This window comes from Lampris incognitus, chromosome 11 (assembly GCF_029633865.1).
Source record: "Lampris incognitus isolate fLamInc1 chromosome 11, fLamInc1.hap2, whole genome shotgun sequence".
NCBI lineage: Eukaryota > Metazoa > Chordata > Actinopteri > Lampriformes > Lampridae > Lampris > Lampris incognitus.
The window spans coordinates 3,627,699-3,647,731 of record NC_079221.1 but is presented as its reverse complement, the minus strand read 5'-3'; the positions used below and the strand labels follow the sequence as shown (position 1 = coordinate 3,647,731).

At 50.7% G+C, this 20,033-nt stretch overlaps 1 protein-coding gene across 1 annotated transcript; it reads left to right on the top strand.

Moving 5' to 3' along the window:
* Positions 1 to 1,017: 1,017 nt before the first annotated feature.
* On the top strand, positions 1,018 to 19,062 carry fap (fibroblast activation protein, alpha). Its single transcript, XM_056289601.1, has 26 exons — positions 1,018 to 1,351; positions 1,671 to 1,758; positions 2,702 to 2,794; positions 2,928 to 3,022; positions 3,122 to 3,196; positions 3,366 to 3,418; positions 3,634 to 3,706; positions 4,077 to 4,197; positions 5,468 to 5,622; positions 5,806 to 5,903; positions 6,033 to 6,162; positions 6,334 to 6,372; positions 6,469 to 6,567; positions 6,648 to 6,718; positions 6,838 to 6,891; positions 7,043 to 7,167; positions 7,387 to 7,437; positions 11,221 to 11,319; positions 11,434 to 11,503; positions 14,431 to 14,625; positions 16,525 to 16,579; positions 16,677 to 16,776; positions 17,329 to 17,387; positions 17,533 to 17,605; positions 17,804 to 17,877; positions 18,486 to 19,062. The coding sequence occupies exons 1-26, from the start codon at positions 1,349 to 1,351 to the stop codon at positions 18,591 to 18,593; spliced, it is 2,256 nt and encodes a 751-aa protein (XP_056145576.1). The 5' UTR covers positions 1,018 to 1,348; the 3' UTR covers positions 18,594 to 19,062.
* Positions 19,063 to 20,033: the final 971 nt, after the last annotated feature.

Genomic DNA, 20,033 nt, shown 5'->3' with positions numbered 1-20,033 from the left:
CCCCATTCATTTACACCTCAAAGAAAAGCGTATTAACTTGTCACGGAGAATGAATAAAAGCTGGGTATACCTGCACTCTCCTGATGTTGGACCCCCACCAGGAGAGTGCAGTTAAAATACGCGGGACTGGTCTGAAACCTAGTATTCTGGGAGAAACATTAAGACATCAAATGATCATGTAAGTGTGCTGGCCTCCAGCCAGCCCACCTTTTCCTGCCTGTAATTGGAACTGAACTGCATGAAAATGAATAGGAATGCGCACCACTTCTCCACCCCTCAGCCCTTTGCTCTCAAATTAGAGATGTGCCTTGAAGCGACCGTTTGCTGGTGTGCCTGTCCTGTCTGTCTGCATGCAGGCAACACCTACCCACCTGTCTGTCTGCATGCAGACAGACAGGTGGGTAGGTGTTGCCTGCCTGGCACCACTGTCTCACGATGCACAGCTGCTGGGAGATGAGCCTTAACTAGTGCTCTGATATTAGAAGGTGTCAGCACATCTGAAGGATTGTTCTGGTCATCTGGTCTGTGACGTGGTGGCTTTGGTTCTGATTCAAAAGTGAAGATGGGCTTGAATAGAAAGCAAGGCTGTCTTTTATACGACCCAGCACTGAGTGGCCATGAACTTCCTGTTGCTTTGTGTCTGTTTGCTTTTTGACTGTATAATATGGGTGCATCAAATTGTTGAGCCATAATAAATAAATTCACTTGTGCCAATCAGACTTCCTTTGGTACTTTTGGACCCCCACCCCCCACACCCCCCCAGGCGTGACTTTACAAGGTTCAAGTGTAAAGGAGGTAAGATGAAGGATGCGTTTTACATGGAGATGCAGAACAACCACGTGCAGTGATCATGCAGGAATGATGCTTGGTGGATTTGCCCGCAGAATAAACTTTATGCCCTTCTTCTTTTCCTTTTTTTCTTTTCCTTTTCTTTTTTTTTTTTTTTTTTGGGTTGTTACGCGCCCAGAGGGGAAGCCACTTCCTAAACCCGGTATAGCGCGTTATAACGTCGTGTGGGCTGCAGACTCCGAGGGAGCGCCTGGCTTGGGAAGAGTTTCGGACTCCTTGCGGACCGACGGACGGACGGGCGCGTGCCGGATCTGCGCTGCACCCGCACGCGGAGCTGCGGGAACCCGTCTGCGGTCTCTCCGGTCTGGCGGATAAACTGGCGCGCGCGGGTTAGTTCGCAAAACTTGAATGGCACCAGCGCGCGAGGCGGATTCGTCCGAGGGGTCCGCTGCAACTTCACGCCGACGATCCTGCAGGACTTGAAAAAAGAGAGCCGAGACCGGGACTTGAGGGAGCGCTCGTCCACCCTCCGCTGAATGTCGGTCACTTCCACTCGATAATGGTCAGTAGTCCGGTGATCCGATACCTGTACCTGTGCTCGTGTACCCTCCCTTCCACCCCGCTAGCGGGCTTTTCTGCAGCGCAGCGGATGGTGCGAGGCTGCTGTGCTGGGTTTAAGCTGTGCAGCGTGCTGCATGCTGCACAGCTTAAACCCAGCACAGCAGCCTCGCACAGCCACCTCCCTCACTCACCAATTCGGGATTAATTAAGAAAAGCGCGACAGGGGTGAGACCACAGCCCCCGTAGACTTTACTGTCCCGGTTTGAGTGACGTTTCCGACCCTCGTGTGACACTTGACCCCCCCCCCTCCTCCTTTGCAGGGCTGCAGTAAGGTGCACTGGGGGGTGGTGGTGGGGGCAGCCGTCCTCATCACGCTGATCACCATCCCGGTGGCAGTTTATCTGAACAGTAAGTTGCTTTTAAAGTAAAAGCCCTATAGCGTCGTCCCCCCCCTCTCTCTCCCCCCACCCCCCGTCTCTCATCTCTGTAATTTTCTGTCATTGTTAATTTAGGCCTACTGCCACATTTTCTGCATACTTTTGAGCTGCATGAAAGCGATCGGTTAATTTGTGTTTGTTTTGTTTGACGAGCGAAGCTTTGTGTGTGTCGGCTGATTTGTGACCTCTGTGCTGCAACAACGTTGTTGTTTGCGTGCACGTTTGTGTCGATGTCCGTCAAGCGTTGGCACATGTCCGCATGGCATTAAGCTTTACTAATTGCATGCATGAGTATCATTATTATCAGGTGGGGGCGGGGGGCTCGGGGGGCGCCACCGTGTGGTTGCAATGGTAGACGTGTACAGAGTTTTCACACTTTGCATTAAGTCAAGTCGGTGTTATTTGTGTAGCCCGATATCACAAATTACAGATGTGCCTCAGGGGGCTTAACAGCAACGCGACATCCTGTCCTTAGACCCCCTCATCGGACAAGGAGCGACTCCCTAAAACCCTTTAACAGGGGGAGAAAGTAGGGGGAAAGCTCAGGGAGAGCACCAGAGGAGGAGCTCTCTCCCAAGACGCACAACATGCAGTGGGTGTTGTGTTTACACAGTTTACACTATACAGCGTTGAAAGAGGATAACACAGTTATAAAATGTATGAAGGATATGATGAGGGGGTGGCCCAGCAGTGTCCAGACGCCACCGGAGCAGCCCAGGACCCGAGCCACACGACCACCATCACCACACAAAACAACAAAACAAAATAGTCACACATTAGCTAGATTGCTAACCTTGCATGTGACTGCAATGAGATGCCCACCCCTCCGGGACTAAACCGTGACTGAAGGCCGTCGCCTACAGATAAAACGTGACTTGACTTTGTGACAAGTGATCATGTCGCACACGTTCCAGGGGCGGATGCAGGGGGCAAAAGGTCTTACACGCTCGCCGATTACTTCAACGACACCATCAGGTGGAGATCGTACAGCTTGCGATGGATATCAGGTATCACTTCCAGTCAAACCAGCTCACCCAGCTACAAACGCACCCATCAGAACTTGTGCCACAATTGCCCAAATGTTTCGCCATCTTGCATGTCTCAAAATGTGACATTTCCCGACCGTTTTTCCATCTGCAGATAACGAGTATCTTCATAAGACAAGACAAGGCAACGTTATACTCTACAACGTTGGGACGAACGAGGAGACGCTAATGTTGAGCAGCGAAATCTTTGTAAGACATTTTTTTCAAATATGATTGTGTCTCGGATCTACGCTGTGTCAGCGCTGACAGACTTTTTGTTTCTCGCATGCCGTGTGGCTGCACCTACAGGCCCAAGTCAATGCCACAGACTACATCCTCTCTGCTGACCATAAATATGTCTGCTTTGAAAGCAATTATACGAAGGTGAGAAATGTGCAAAAATGTCGTTACTAGATTGATGGACGTGGCCGTTTTTAAATTGGTTAAACTGGTGGTTGCACCAGAAATATGCCATCTTAATTTTGTGCATGTAACTTGTCAAGAAAGGTTGAAAGCCCTCAGTGAATATGAATTTGTTTTGGCAATTCAATAGCAATGGAGACATTCATACACAGCCTCCTACTCCATCTATGATAAGGACAGTTCGTAAGTAAGCCTGGGTTTACAACGATGCCAACTTGAGCATGCAAAAGTTTTCTGTTTGTGTGTGTGTGTGTGTGTGTGTGTGTGTGTGTTTGTATTTCACATTAAAAATCATCTTAATTTTTCCACATTATCACATTATATGGACACAAGGAAGCACTGAATCTATACGCAGTGAAGTATCTCCCCGTTTCTCTTCTGAAACTCTTTCCTTACAGAGCATTTCTTACATCTGTGAGCCTTCCAGTAGACGTGCAGTACTTCTCCTGGGGCCCAAAAGGAAACACATTTGTGAGTGTGGACGGCCTACAAGCCTTGATTGCCTAATATAAGTAGTGCACTTATTAACACAGCACACCCTGCAGCTGTGACATAGATTCAGCTCTGCAGTTTCATCCTAATTGAACGCTGTTAAGGCCCCTGCAACCTGCCTGTGAATTACTGTGAGCAGATGTTTACCTTGACTGGTGAACATGCAATGCAACATGGGGTTTGGCTGCATTTTCTAAAAAGAAAAGAGACTTGGCTGCACTTTTGCGAGAAAAAAAGAAAAGAGAAAAAAGTGTACTTGAGTTTTGTATTGCTGGCATGTTGGGAGTGAGAGAGAGAGCGAGCATGAGAAGAAAGGAATGCTGGAGATAACCGGAATCTCTTTTTCAAGGCCTACATCTGGAATTTCAACATTTATTTGAAAACCAGTGTTACTGCTGTACCCATACAAGTGACCCACAACGGGAAGAAGAACGAGATCCTTAATGGTGTCCCAGACTGGGTATATGAAGGTGAGTGAAGTTGCCCCTCATTTTCTCTCACTCTCTCTCTCTCTATGTATATATATATATATAAGGAGCAAAATAATCCAGTGAGTCAAGTAAATTCTTTATGAGACAGTACAAACCTGTTTCATGCTATAAGCAATCATTGCTTATGGCATGAAACAGGCATATATATATATATATATATATATATATATATATATCTCGGAGACACGGGACAAGGTCGTCCCTTGTCTCCGATTCTGTTTGTGATATTCATGGACAGGATCTCAAGGCGCAGCCAAGGTGAGGAGTGTGTCCGTTTTAGGAACCTCAGAATTGCATCGCTGCTCTTCGCAGATGATGTGGTTTTGTTGGCTTCATCAGAACGTGACCTCCAGCGCACACTGGGGCGGTTTGCAGCCGAGTGTGAAATGGCCGGGATGAGAGTCAGCACCTTCAAGTCTGAGGCCATGGTTCTCTACCGGAAAATGGTGGCTTGCTCCCTCCGGGTTGGGGATGAGTTGTTGCCTCAAGTGAAGGAGTTCAAGTATCTCGGGGTCATGTTTATGAGTGAGGGTAGGATGGAGCGGGAGATTGACAGGTGGATTGGTGCAGCATCAGCAGTAATGTGGATGTTGTACCAGACTGTTGTGGTGAAGAGGGAGCTGAGCTGGAAGGCAAAGCTCTCAATTTACCAGTCAGTCTTCGTTCCAGCCCTCGCCTATGGTCATGAGCTTTGGGTGGTGACTGAAAGGGTGAGATCTTGGATACAAGCGGCTGAAATGAGTTTCCTCCGTAGGGTGTCTGGGCTCAGCCTTAGAGATAGGGTGAGGAGCTCGGACATCCGGAGGGAGCTCGGAGTAGAGCCGCTGCTCCTTCGCATCGAAAGGAGCCAGTTGAGATGATTCAGGCATCTGATCAGGATGCTTCCTGGGCGCCTTCCTTTGGAGGTTTACCGGGCACGGCCAACTGGGAGGAGACCTCGGGGTAGACCCAGAACTCTCTGGAGGGACTATATGTCCAATCTGGCCTGGGAACTCCTTGGGATCCCCCAGGAGGATGTTGCTGGGGAGAGGGAGGTCTGGAGTGCCCTACTTAGCTTGCTGCCACCGCGACCCGACCCTGGAGAAGCAGCTGAAGATGAATGAATGAATGAATATTATTTATTTATTTATTTAGTGGTACAGAGGTATTCACTGTTTGTCAGCGTGTAGGCGTGGGAGGCTGGTTTGTGTGTGTGTGTGTGGGGGTGAAGGACGATATCTAAAGATCTGTTCCTTCAAAACATCTTCAGAGGAGGTGTTCTCGTCGAATGAGGCAATATGGTGGTCGACCAACGGAAGGTTTTTGGCGTATACAGAGCTGAATGATACAGAAGTCCAGAGGGTGGAGTTCTCCTTGTACGGATCAGGACAATACCCTGTGACGGTGGCTGTTCCATACCCGAAGGTGAGAAGTGATAGCACGCCTCTCACAAGCACACATACGGAGTGCTTATGAAGTTGAATTTGCTGTTATTCACAAAATATACATTCTTTCATGGGTCCTTCAGTTTCAGGTTCATCACGTCTTCATGCATGCCCAGTAATCCAGGTAAGAAACGCTGAATCAGGTTTATTGTGTTTGATACAGGCTGGGTCAACCATCCCCAAGGTGAAACTCTTTGTTGTTGATACAACAAATCCATCAAGTCGCACACAGGTGGCTGCCCCAAAGTCCCTCGCTTCCGGGTCTGTACTGTGCAACTTTGTTTTTGTCAGCACCCAACATCATATGACAACAAGAGCATAGCCAAATTTGATTGTCGTCCACCACCTATGTCGACATAAACCTGTCGCTTTCTATCTCTTTATCCTCAGTGACCACTATCTGAGCTCAGTGACCTGGGTTACGGATGAGCGCGTTGCTGTCCAGTGGCTCATACGACAACAGAATTACGTGCTTGTGCAGCTCTATGACTTCGATGGGGGCAGCTGGGTTGAAAAGCAGGTAGTTGTCACACACACACACACACACACACACACACACACACACACACACGCACGCCTGGCTGTGTTGTGTTGTGTTTCTCACTGGTAAATATCAACTGAGATGAGGACGCTGTGAAAAGTTATTGAGCAAGCCGTAGTTTGCAGCAACACGTTTCTCTATTCCTTCTAGAAATTTGAGCAAGCGAGCAAGACAGGCTGGGTCGGCCATGTAAGTCCAACTGAAATAAGACCACCGTAGCCATGATTATTTTTTCAGCCACACTGAATCAGAGCGCTAACCATGACATGTTTACATATTTTCCAGTATTCACCCCTCCCGCTTTTCTTCGCCAAGGATAACCTCAGCTTCTACAAAGTAATGAGCGACACAAACGGCTACAAACACATTCACTACGTGACGGATGTAAGTATGACCACGCATCGGTGTGTGGAATTAGAATACATCTTATCATGGGCTGTACTCAAACACAGTCTTCTCTACAGGGCAAGGCAACACCTATCACGTCGGGCAAATGGGAGGTCATCTATATATCCAAGCTAACAAAGGATTCCATGTAAGTAATGATGCAAGGACTGGATCATTTTCCCTGGAAATAACTGGTTGCACGCCATGAATCTTTAAGAGCATCTCAAAAAGGACAAATTTACATCAAGCAAACCTCTTCTGTCACAGATATTACATCAGTAACGAGTACCAAGGAAGACCCGGACAGAGAAATCTGTACAAGTGAGGATGGTTTTTTCCCCTGTTTGACATCAATGCAGAAACAAATAAGCCGAAACTTGGTACACCCTGAGCTCCATCACTAGCAAAGTAAACCTATTTGCAGCAGCAATCATGTCAAATGCTGTTGTCAAAACTGTTGTTTGTACACCAGGATTATGATCGGACCGAGCCATTCTGCCCCCCGGTGTCTCACCTGTGACCTGCTAAAGGACAAGTGTCAGTACAACTCAGCTTACTTCAGCACCGATGCCTCCTACTTCCGAATGGACTGCTACGGTCAGTTACCCCTCTCACAACGCCACACACATTTGCTCATGAGCAGTAATCCATCCGTGGCCGATGTACGACGATGACCGTGGTAGGGAAGATGTGCGAGCGAGCGATAGAGCCTGTGTCCAAACACATATGAACCAAGATCAGTCACTGCCAAGTTTACATAGCAATCTTTTAGACACAATCGACTGTTTATGTATTTTCTATTTCCCCTCTCACCAGGACCCGGAATGCCTTTGTTTACCTTGAGGGACAACAGGGGCTCAGGTGCAGGTACACTGATGATTTTTTCGAGCTTCATATGAGACCGCCGAGCCGGTAATGCTGTCTCTCGCTGCACCGTCTCACCAAGGGCCCAGTCTGTTTACTGTCACACTGAATCTACGGTGTGATAAAGCAAATATTGTTCGTATCAGACCTGCTCTGCAGTCGCGTTGGGAACCAAGGCTGAGGAATTACTTTTGAGAGCAATACAAATTTATTGGCTGTTGAAGTCACGCCAGTTTGTTATAACTTCCCCCCAGTGTTGGTCTGTAGTCATCATATCATTGGTGCTACGTCTGTAGATATTTTTCCTTTGCCATATCAGTAGCAGTAAATAACTGCACCCCTCTTTTTTCTCACGACGAGGGCTGTGAGATATCACCAAAATCTCATATCACGAGATAGGTCACTCATATCACCATAATGATACATATCACGAGATAGGTCACTCATATCACCATAACGATACATATCACGATATAGGTCACTCACATCACCATAACGATACATAGCACGATATAGGTCACTCATATCACCATAACGACACATATCACGATATAGGTCACTCATATCACCATAACGATACATATCACGAGATAGGTCACTCATATCACCATAACGATACATATCACGATATAGGTCACTCGCATCACCATAACGATACATAGCACGATATAGGTCACTCATATCACCATAACGATACATATCACGATATAGGTCACTCATATCACCATAACTATACGTATCACGATATAGGTCACTCATATCACCATAACTATACATATCACGATATAGGTCACTCATATCACCATAACGATACATATCACAATATAGGTCACTCATATCACCATAACGATACATATCACGATATAGGTCACTCACATCACCCTAACGATACATAGCACGATATAGGTCACTCATATCACCATAACGATACATATCACGATATAGGTCACTCATATCACCATAACGATACATATCACGATATAGGTCACTCATATCACCATAACTATACATATCACAATATAGGTCACTCACATCCCCATAACGATACATAGCACAATATAGGTCACTCACATCCCCATAACGATACATATCATCACGATATAGGTCACTCATATCACCATAACGATACATATCACAATATAGGTCACTCATATCACCATAACGATGCATATCACGATATAGGTCACTCATATCACCATAACGATACATATCACGATATAGGTCACTCACATCACCATAACGATACATATCACGATACAGGTCACTCATATCACCATAACGATACATATCACGATATAGGTCACTCATATCATCATAACGATACATATCACGATATAGGTCACTCATATCACCATAACTATACATATCACAATATAGGTCACTCACATCCCCATAACGATACATAGCACAATATAGGTCACTCACATCCCCATAACGATACATATCATCACGATATAGGTCACTCATATCACCATAACGATACATATCACAATATAGGTCACTCATATCACCATAACGATGCATATCACGATATAGGTCACTCATATCACCATAACGATACATATCACGATATAGGTCACTCACATCACCATAACGATACATATCACGATACAGGTCACTCATATCACCATAACGATACATATCACGATATAGGTCACTCATATCGCCATAATGATACATATCACGATATAGGTCACTCATATCACCATAACGATACATATCACGATATAGATCACTCATATCACCATAACGATACATATCACGATATAGGTCACTCATATCACCATAACGATACATATCACGATATAGGTCACTCATATCCCCATAACGATACATATCATCACGATATAGGTCACTCATATCACCATAACGATACATATCACGATATAGGTCACTCACATCCCCATAACGATACATATCACGATATAGGTCACTCATATCACCATAACGATACATATCACGAGATAGGTCACTCATATCACCATAACGACACATATCACGATATAGGTCACTCATATCATCATAACGACACATATCACGATATAGGTCACTCACATCACCATAACGATACATATCATCACGATATAGGTCACTCATATCACCATAACGATACATATCATCACGATATAGGTCACTCATATCACCATAACGACACATATCACGATATAGGTCACTCATATCACCATAACGATACATATCCCGATACAGCACATTTTCTGTCAATGAATAAATAGTTTATATAACATGACCACAGGAAAGGCCTATTTCTGAGGACATTCTGAACCATATACTCGACAAATAAAAGGTACTTACTCATATCTGATTATTTCTCTCCTTTTATTTGGAGCCTTTGCGCTAACCGACGCGATTCTTGCGCAGGTGGTAAAAGCGGCTCGTGGTGTTCCGAGTCTGGGGCCCGGCGTGCGGCACATTGTAAGTCCGCTTTCCTGGTCCGTGTCAGACTCTCCAGACCCAAACCACGTCCACATGACAGGAGTCGCCCCTCGTTTAGGTCCACGCTGCTGGTTTTGTCCCGGCTGGTCGGACTCCCTCTGCTGGGAATCGCCCCGTTCTGCGTTACGCCGCCTGTCCTCCATGTTTGTTTGTGTTGCCTTCATGCACATTTCCGGCCCCGGCGCGCGTGCTGTGCCAAGAGCGGGAAGGGTCCTCCAAACGATGAAAAACACTGCCGTAAAGCGTGTGTTTTGCGACACAACGAAATAAACCACAGCGCTTTATAATGTAACGTGCATGGATAAGGAGACACGCTGGCCGCTGGCTGGCTGGCGGGTCCGACCCTTTAGTCTAGCGGTTAGCGACGTCTCCTGCGCTGCGGGCGACACGGGTTCGCTTCCCGGCCGCGGCACTTCCGGTGGTTGCGTTGTTCCCCCCCCCCCCCGAATTCGCTACAATATGAACCGACAGACGTCCTCCATCGTCCCGTGCCACGTATCGTCATGTCGTACAGCTGCTCGCGACTGACGCGACGTCCAGTGTGACGTCATGTCAGCGGTACGAGGGCAGCAAACAGACCGTCACGTGTTTTATCCAACAAGTCAGCCTTCATTTGGTCTGAAGGGGACGGATAGGCCCCAAGGGTTCTTCGTGTGGTCCGAAGGGGACGGATGGGCCCCAAGGGTTCTTCGTGTGGTCCGAAGGGGACGGATAGGCCCCAAGGGTTCTTCGTGTGGTCCGAAGGGGACGGATGGGCCCCAAGGGTTCTTCGTCTGAAGGGGACGGATAGGCCCCAAGGGTTCTTCGTGTGGTCCGAAGGGGACGGATGGGCCCCAAGGGTTCTTCGTCTGAAGGGGACGGATAGGCCCCAAGGGTTCTTCGTGTGGTCCGAAGGGGACGGATAGGCCCCAAGGGTTCTTCGTCTGAAGGGGACGGATAGGCCCCAAGGGTTCTTCGTGTGGTCCGAAGGGGACGGATGGGCCCCAAGGGTTCTTCATGTGGTCTGAAGGGTACGGATGGGCCCCAAGGGTTCTTCGTGTGGTCTGAAGGGGACGGATAGGCCCCAAGGGTTCTTCGTGTGGTCCGAAGGGGACGGATAGGCCCCAAGGGTTCTTCGTGTGGTCCGAAGGGGACGGATAGGCCCCAAGGGTTCTTCGTCTGAAGGGGACGGATAGGCCCCAAGGGTTCTTCGTGTGGTCCGAAGGGGACGGATGGGCCCAAGGGCTCTTCGAGGTCCACGGGTTGTTTGTTGTGTTGACCAGCATGTGTTGTAAGCATGGTTCTCTTGCACGGTACCCGTCACCATGGCTGCTGTGCCACCGTGTGTTTCAGAGCTCAGGGTTCTGGAAGACAACGAGGAGCTGCAGAACATCCTAACGGGATTCCACATGCCCACCATGCAGCGCGGCACCCTGAGGGTCGCAGGTTTTGGTGAGACGAAACTGCTTTTGGCTTTCACCTCAAATGACAGGAAATGGATTTTGCGTCACCAAATGGCTTCTCTCTTTTTCTCTCAACCTCTCAAACTTTGTTTTCCCTCGGCAGATCTTTGGTATCAGATGATGTTACCGCCAAATTTTACGAAAACCAAAAAATACCCTCTTCTCATTGACGTGTAAGTATGCAGCATCGTTGTTTTTACTTATTCCACTGACACTCGTGGGGGCGCTGGTGGGGACGCTGCTGGGGGCGCTGGTGGGGACACTGGTGGGGACGCTGCTGGGGGCGCTGGTGGGGACGCTGCTGGTGGGGGCACTGGTGGGGATACTGGTGGGGACGCTGCTGGGGGCGCTGGTGGGGACGCTGCTGGTGGGGGCGCTGGTGGGGACACTGGTGGGGACACTGGTGGGGACGCTGCTGGGGGCGCTGGTGGGGATACTGGTGGGGACACTGGTGGGGACACTGGTGGGGACACTGGTGGGGACACTGGTGAGGACGCTGCTGGGGGTGCTGGTGGGGATACTGGTGGGGATACTGGTGGGGACACTGGTGGGGACACTGGTGGGGACGCTGCTGGGGGCGCTGGTGGGGATACTGGTGGGGACACTGGTGGGGACACTGGTGGGGACACTGGTGGGGACACTGGTGAGGACGCTGCTGGGGGTGCTGGTGGGGATACTGGTGGGGATACTGGTGGGGACACTGGTGGGGACGCTGCGGGGGGTGCTGCTGGGGACACTGGTGGGGATACTGGTGGGGGCGCTGGTGGGGATGCTGGTGGGGATACTGGTGGGGACACTGGTGGGGATACTGGTGGGGACACTGGTGGGGATACTGATGGGGGCGCTGGTGGGGGCGCTGGTGGGGACACTGGTGGGGACGCTGCTGGGGGCGCTGGTGGGGACGCTGCTGGGGACGCTGCTGGGGGCGCTGGTGGGGACACTGTTGGGGATACTGGTGGGGGCGCTGGTGGGGACACTGGTGGGGACGCTGCTGGGGGCGCTGGTGGGGACGCTGCTGGGGGCACTGGTGGGGACGCTGCTGGGGACACTGGTGGGGATACTGGTGGGGACACTGGTGGAGACGCTGCTGGGGGCGCTGGTGGGGACGCTGCTGGGGATGCTGGTGGGGATACTGGTGGGGACGCTGCTGGAGACGCTGCTGGGGGCGCTGGTGGGGATACTGGTGGGGACGCTGGTGGAGACGCTGCTGGGGGCGCTGGTGGGGACACTGGTGGGGGCGCTGGTGGGGACATTGGTGGGGATACTGGTGGGGGTGCTGCTGGGGATACTGGTGGGGGGGCTGCTGGGGGCGCTGGTGGGGTTGCTGGTGGGGACGCTGGTGTTTGACCGCGCCAAACCCCGGACATCCGGTTGAAGAGGGGACAGACTTACCAGAGCTTTTGTGTCAGCAGCGGTTTTAGCTACAGCTCAAGGTCTTCCGCAGCTCAGGGGGTACAGCAGGGACCTGGGGGGTTGCTGGTTAAAGCCTCGACCACGGCGTCCAGGTAGCGTAGCAGTCTATTCCGTTGCCTACCAACACGGGGATCGCTGGTTCGAATCCCCATGTTACCTCCGGCTTGGTCGGACGTCCCTACAGACACAAGTGGCTGTGGCTGCGGGTGGGAAGCCGGATGTGGGTGTGTGTCCTGGTCGCTGCACTAGCGCCTCCTCTGGTCGGTCAGGGCGCCTGTTTGGGGGGGGGAACTGGGGGAATAGCATGATCCTCCCACACGCTACATCCCACTGGTGAAACTCCTCACTGTCAGGCGAAAAGAAGCAGCTGGTGACTCCACATATATGGAAGGAGGCATGTGGTAGTCTGCAGCCCTCCCCGGATCAGCAGAGGGGGTGGAGCAGAGACCGGGACAGCTCAGAAGAGTGGGGTAGTTGGCCGGGTACAACTGGGAGAAGAAGGGGGGAAAATCATCAACAACTCCTGGCTGAGATACTGAGGTGTCCCTGAGCAAGACACCAAACCCCTAACTGCCCCCCCTGAGCTGGCTGTTACCTTGCATGGTTGACACTGCTGTGTATGTGCACGTGTGTGTGTGTGCACGTGTGTGCACGTGTGTGTGTGTGTGTGTGTGTGTGTCTGCATGTACGTGTGTGTGTGTGTGTGTCTGCATGTACGTGTGTGTGTGTGTGTGTATGCATGTACGTGTGTGTGTGTGTGTGTGTGTACGTGTGTGTACGTGTGTGTGTGTGTGTGTGTGTGTGTGTCTGCATGTACGTGTGTGTGTGTGTGGGTGCATGTGTGTCTGTTTGTGTGTGTCTGCATGCACGTGTGTGTGTGTGTGTGTGTGTGTGTGTGTCTGCATGTACGTGTGTGTGTGTGTGTGTGTGTCTGCATGTACGTGTGTGTGTGTGTGTGTGTGTGTGTGTGTGTGTGTGTGTGTGTCTGCATGTACGTGTGTGTGTGTGTGTGTGTGTGTGTGTGTGTGTCTGCATGTACGTGTGTGTGTGTGTGTGTGTGTGTGTGTGTGTGTGTGTGTGTCTGCATGTACGTGTGTGTGTGTGTGTGTGTGTCTGCATGTACGTGTGTGTGTGTGTGTGTGTGTGTGTGTGTGTGTGTGTGTCTGCATGTACGTGTGTGTGTGTGTGTGTGTGTGTGTGTGTGTGTGTGTCTGCATGTACGTGTGTGTGTGTGTGTGTGTGTGTGTGTGTAAAATGTGAGGCTTTAAGCCCTTTGGACAACGTGCTTGATAAACAGTCCAGTTACCATTGACGAGTTCCTATGTGTGCCCTGGCTGCTTGGTGGGCACAGCAACCTCACCTCACTGCCCAGGCTTCTCTTCCACTTATGTGTACTATGATATCATGTGGGGTCTTATCGTTTTCCACAGGAAAGGCCTTTCAGAAACATTTTACAAAGCCACTGCAACAGCATGCATGATTTGCATATTCATGAATCAATTATTGCCTTCAAACATGTCAGTGATAGATGTACGATGATAGGAGGACATTTGTTTGTGTGTAAATCTTCAGAGTTGTAGCTTTAAAACTGGGCCCTCCTGGAATCACTTCCCTCCATTTGCTATCACGGTATATACCGCCGGAGGTGTACGTCGTTGAACGTGTGCTACGTTTGATCGCTGTGTAGGTACGGTGGCCCCTGCAGTCAGAAGGCAGACTTCCGTTTCAGGCTGAACTGGGGCTCCTACCTCTCCAGTGCCGAGGGCGTCATCGTTGCCAGTTTTGATGGGAGGGGAAGCGGCTACCAAGGTGACGAAATCATGCACTCACTCTACCAACGCCTGGGCACATTCGAAGTGGAGGATCAAATCACTGCTGTGAGGTAATGCCAGTTTTGACCGTGCACGTCAGCTGCCTGTATACTGTGTGACAGAACTGTGGCGTGGCGTGGCGTGGCGTGGCGTGGCGGGGCGTGGCGTGGCGTGGCTTGGCGTGGGGGGGGGCTCGCTCCTGGCCTGCAATCCTGCCGTTTTTTAAAAAATATATAATTTTTATGACTGTTCTGGGGGGCGGCATGGTGGCGCAGCGGTTAGCGCTGCTGCCTCACAGCAAGAAGGTCCTGGGTTCGAGCCCCGAGGTAGTCCAACCTTGGGGGTCGTCCCAGGTCGTCCTCTGTGTGGAGTTTGCATGTTCGCCCCGTGTCTGTGTGGGTTTCCTCCCACAGCCCAGTGAATCAGCCGTACTAAATTGTCCCTAAGTATGAGTGTGTGTGGTGTGGGGTGGGGTGGGGTGGGGTGGGGGGGGGCTGTCATGGCCTGGCGGCCTGTCCAGGGTGTCTCCCCGCCTGCCGCCCAATGACTGCTGGGACAGACTCCAGCATCCCACAACCCTCTTCAGGATAAGCGGCTTGGATAATGGATGGATGGATGACTGTTCTTGACCCAACATGTTTCTGAAATGAAATCCCTGTGTATTAATTCCAATATGCACCGTCAAGGTCACATGAAAACCTCTAACGGGCGGCACGGTGGCCCGGTGGTCAGCACTGCTGCCTCACAGCAAGAAGGTCCCGGGTTCGAACCCCGGGCCGTCCCAGGTCCTTTCTGTGTGGAGTTTGCATGTTCTCCCCGTGTCTGTGTGGGTTTCCTCCCACAGCCCAGTGAATCAGCCGTACTAAATTGTCCCTAAGTATGAGTGTGTGTGGTGTGGGGTGGGGTGGGGTGGGGTGGGGTGGGGGGGGGGGCTGTGATGGCCTGGCGGCCTGTCCAGGGTGTCTCCCCGCCTGCCGCCCAATGACTGCTGGGATAGACTCCAGCATCCCACAACCCTCTTCAGGATAAGCGGCTTGGATAATGGATGGATGGATGACTGTTCTTGACCCAACATGTTTCTGAAATGAAATCCCTGTGTCTTAGTTCCAATATGCACCGTCAAGGTCACATGAAAACCTCTAACGGGCGGCACGGCGGCCCGGTGGTCAGCACTGCTGCCTCACAGCAAGAAGGTCCCGGGTTCGAACCCCGGGCCATCCTAGGTCCTTTCCGTGTGGAGTTGGCATGTTCTCCCCGTGTGTGTGTGGGTTTCCTCCTCCGGGTGCTCCGGTTTCCTCCCACCATCAAAATGACGTGCGTGTTAGGCTTAATACTCCTGCCTGTGCCCCTGAGCAAGGCAGTGGAAAGAAGAACGGGAGTTGGTCCCCGGGCGCTGCAGCGGCCCACTGCTCCGACACAGTCGGATGGTCACGTGCAGAGAACACACGCGTTGTAAGAACACAATGTCAAATAAAGTGGCTTTTTCCTTCTTCGCCTACCAAATTATGGCGTCGTTAAGTAGTGGGGACTCCCTCCCGCTGCTCACCGCGAGGAGGAAGGAGGAGGAGGAGGAGGAGGAGGAGGGGAAACCCGCGAGTGGGACTGATTTCGTAAACACAAGTTGGGTGCTGAGAAAAGGAGAAGAATTAAAGGAAGAATGTCACGATGCTGTATGACGCGTGATGTAGAGCTAGGAGAGCCGTGTGTGTGACCCTGACTCACGTGCATCCATATCACCGAATCACTGAGCAGGGCCTCGCACCCCCCCCCACCCCCCCCCCCCCACGGTGACGGCCCTGCTATGTGATGTACAAGACGTACTACACACAGCACAGGTACTGTGTGCAAGGTCTGCGTACTGTGACAGGCAGCGTTGCTGCACCAGGGATTACGGTAAAGGCCATGTTTGATATGTTCGTATCTTTCGTTGGGAAAATCAGAGGTTTTGTTTTTCCTTCCAACTCTGGCAGGAAGTTCATCGACATGGGTTTTATAGATGAGAAGAGGATTGCTATTTGGGGCTGGGTAAGTCGGAACCTCCTTTGTGTCGTCGCACTTTGTGGATGAGGTTTTGTCGTTCTGTCTCTGTGTTCAGTGTTGTGTAAAACTCCTCCTCATGTAGTCGTACGGCGGCTACGTCACCTCCATGGCCCTGGGTGCGGGGACGGGACTCTTCACGTGTGGCATCGCAGTTGCTCCTGTATCCAAGTGGGAATATTATGGTGGGTATGCACCCCCGCCTGGTCGCTCCACCGGGTTTCTCACTTGACCTCTGCTTTTTCATTATTTCTTTTAATTAGATATAATGTGTAGAGGGCGGCACGGTGGTGCACTGGTTAGCACGGTCGCCTCACAGCAAGAAGGTCCTGGGTTCGAGCCCCGGGGTAGTCCAACCTTAGGGGTCGTCCCGGGTCATCCTCTGTGTGGAGTTTGCATGTTCTCCCCGTGTCTGTGTGGGTTTCCTCCGGGGGCTCTGGTTTCCTCCCACAGTCCAAAGACCTGGAGGTCAGGTGGATCAGCTGTACTAAACTGTCCCTAGGTGTGTGTGTGTGTGTGTGTGTGTGTGTGTGTGTGTGTGTGGGCCCTGTGGTGGCCTGTTGCCCCGCCTGCCGCCCAGTGACTGCTGGGATAGGCTCCAGCAGGGTGGATGGAATATGAAGTGCGGTACATTATCCGGATCTCCGTCTAGGCCCGGCTGATCTCCCTGCTGGTTGAATAACTCTGACTCTCCGGTTGACTTTGGACGAATGACACGAGCTGGGTTTTGTTTTTAGATGCCGTGTACACCGAGCGCTACATGAGCAAGCCAACAGAGAACGCCGACTCCTACAAGGTAAAGGCTCGGCAGGAGGAGGAATGAACAAGTAACTTCCCGTAACTGGAATTTTCCTCTAAAACGACGTTTTTTTTCAAACGAATACGGTTCCCCGATTTCCCAAACTTGATACGAACAGTGAGAATTTCCTTTTCCTCAACAGAATTCCACGGTGACGAGCAGAGCGAGGAATTTCAAATCGGTGAACTATCTGCTGGTCCACGGAACAGCCGACGGTATGTCGTCATTACATCCAGATGTTGCTGCCTTGTGTGTGATGAGAATCCAGCGCCTGGTCCTCTCATAGAGACGATGTGGCAGCTTGCACTGCCGGGCGTGGCGTGAATGAACTTCCATGCCTCATGGAAACGTTTGACGAATGGGTGAGCTTTGCTGTTCTGTCACGCTGTATAAACACCTTCTCTTTCCTGTAGACAATGTTCACTTCCAGCAGGCCGCGCAAATCTCCAAAGCTCTGGTTGACGAGGAAGTGGACTTTGAGGCGATGGTAAATATTGGCTTAGGGAAGAGGTCTCATGTTGGTCTGGGTGGTGTTGATTGAACGAATGAGGGGCTGGAAAGCGTCGTGTGCAAACTACGATGACCGTTGCTGACTTTGGAAGGGTTGTCCTACAGCTAGATGGGCTGCAGCTGAGGATTTTCCCCCACCACCGACATTAAATCGTGAGGGTTCAGGAGCCCAGCGGCGCGGTGGTTAGCACGGCCGCCTCACAGCAAGAAGGTCCTGGGTTCGAGCCCCGGGGTAGTCCAGCCTTGGGGGTCGTCCCGGGTCGTCCTCTGTGTGGAGTTTGCATGTTCTCCCCGTGTCTATGTGGGTTTCCTCCCACAGTCCAAAGACATGTAGGTCAGGAGACTCGGCCACACTAAATTGCCCTTAGGTGTGAATGTGTGTGTGTGGGGTGGGGGGTGGGGGGGCTGTGATGGTCTGGCGGCCTGTCCAGGGTGTCTCCCCGCCCGCCGCCCAATGACTGCTGGGACAGGCTCCAGCATCCCACGACCCCCATTAGGACAGCGGCTTGGATAAAGGGTGAATGGGGGGGGGGGGGGGGGGTTCAGGAGTCCGGGGTCTAACCTGATCTTTTTGGACATTTCCAGTGGTACGCTGACAAGGACCACGGTCTCGGAGGGTCGGCCATCCACCACGTATACACCCACATGAGTCACTTCCTGCAGAAATGTCTCGTCAGCACCGGGCAGGTGTGACGAGTCCCGCCGCATCAGTACTGTACCACGTTCATGTACTTCACAAAACTGTCAACTCCATGTACTTATACTGTATCGATAAACCGGAGGTAGAATTCTGCAGGGTAGATGTTCTCACACCTCGTGGTGATGGTGTGCAGCAGAGTTTGGCCGACTTGTAAACGTGAACAGTTGTAGTTTGTGTGACTTTATAAAAGTTTGATCAAATATGTGTCACCGTACATCAGTCCAGAGCCACTGCGGGCACGCAGCCGGTCTTGTGCGACGATGACTTGTGTGTTATTATTACAACCCGACAGTAGATAAACTCGTATTGCACTGAATTGGTTGTGAACGTGTATAATTTTTGTGGCGCAAGTCAGCGGCAGTTATGTTATCGAGACATATCGATTGTTTTCAAACTCGTGTATTGCTGCCTCATCGTGTGTTACCGCTTACATACATTTGTATTTTTACGCCAATAAATGGTCCCTCCTGCTCCTTTCTTAAACGTGCAGTGAGTGTTTGTCTTTTCTACTCTTTCTTCACTGCACCTCAAGGGAACAGCTTCTGTATAAGGGCAGGACGAGGACGAGGACGAGGGAACGGCAGGACAGAGCAAGATGAGACAGAGCAAGATGAGACAACAAGATGAGACAGAGCAAGATGAGACAACAAGATGAGACAGAACAAGATGAGACAGAGCAAGATGAGACAGAACAAGATGAGACAGAACAAGATGAGACAACAAGATGAGACAGAGCAAGATGAGACAGAGCAAGATGAGACAACAAGATGAGACAGAGCAAGATGAGACAACAAGATGAGACAGAGCAAGATGAGACAACAAGATGAGACAGAACAAGATGAGACAGAGCAAGATGAGACAACAAGATGAGACAGAACAAGATGAGACAGAACAAGATGAGACAAGATGAGACAGAGCAAGATGAGACAGAGCAAGATGAGACAAGATGAGACAGAGCAAGATGAGACAGAGCAAGATGAGACAGAGCAAGATGAGACAGAACAAGATGAAACAGAGCAAGATGAGACAGAGCAAGATGAGACAGAACAAGATGAGACAGAGCAAGATGAGACAGAACAAGATGAGACAGAGCAAGATGAGACAACAAGATGAGACAGAACAAGATGAGACAGAACAAGATGAAACAGAGCAAGATGAGACAGAGCAAGATGAGACAGAGCAAGATGAGACAAGATGAGACAGAACAAGATGAGACAGAGCAAGATGAGACAGAGCAAGATGAGACAGAACAAGATGAGACAGAACAAGATGAGACAGAACAAGATGAGACAGAGCAAGATGAGACAGAACAAGATGAGACAGAGCAAGATGAGACAACAAGATGAGACAGAGCAAGATGAGACAGCAAGATGAGACAGAGCAAGATGAGACAGAGCAAGATGAGACAGAGCAAGATGAGACAGAGCAAGATG

What these genes read in the sequence shown, in the direction of transcription:
- fap (XM_056289601.1), top strand. An exon ending in CAACAGGGGCTCAGGTGCAG is followed by an intron (nt 7,438 to 11,220) that starts GTACACTGATGA and finishes CGTGTGTTTCAG; the next exon opens with AGCTCAGGGTTCTGGAAGAC. An exon ending in GGTCCACGGAACAGCCGACG is followed by an intron (nt 17,606 to 17,803) that starts GTATGTCGTCAT and finishes TCTTTCCTGTAG; the next exon opens with ACAATGTTCACTTCCAGCAG.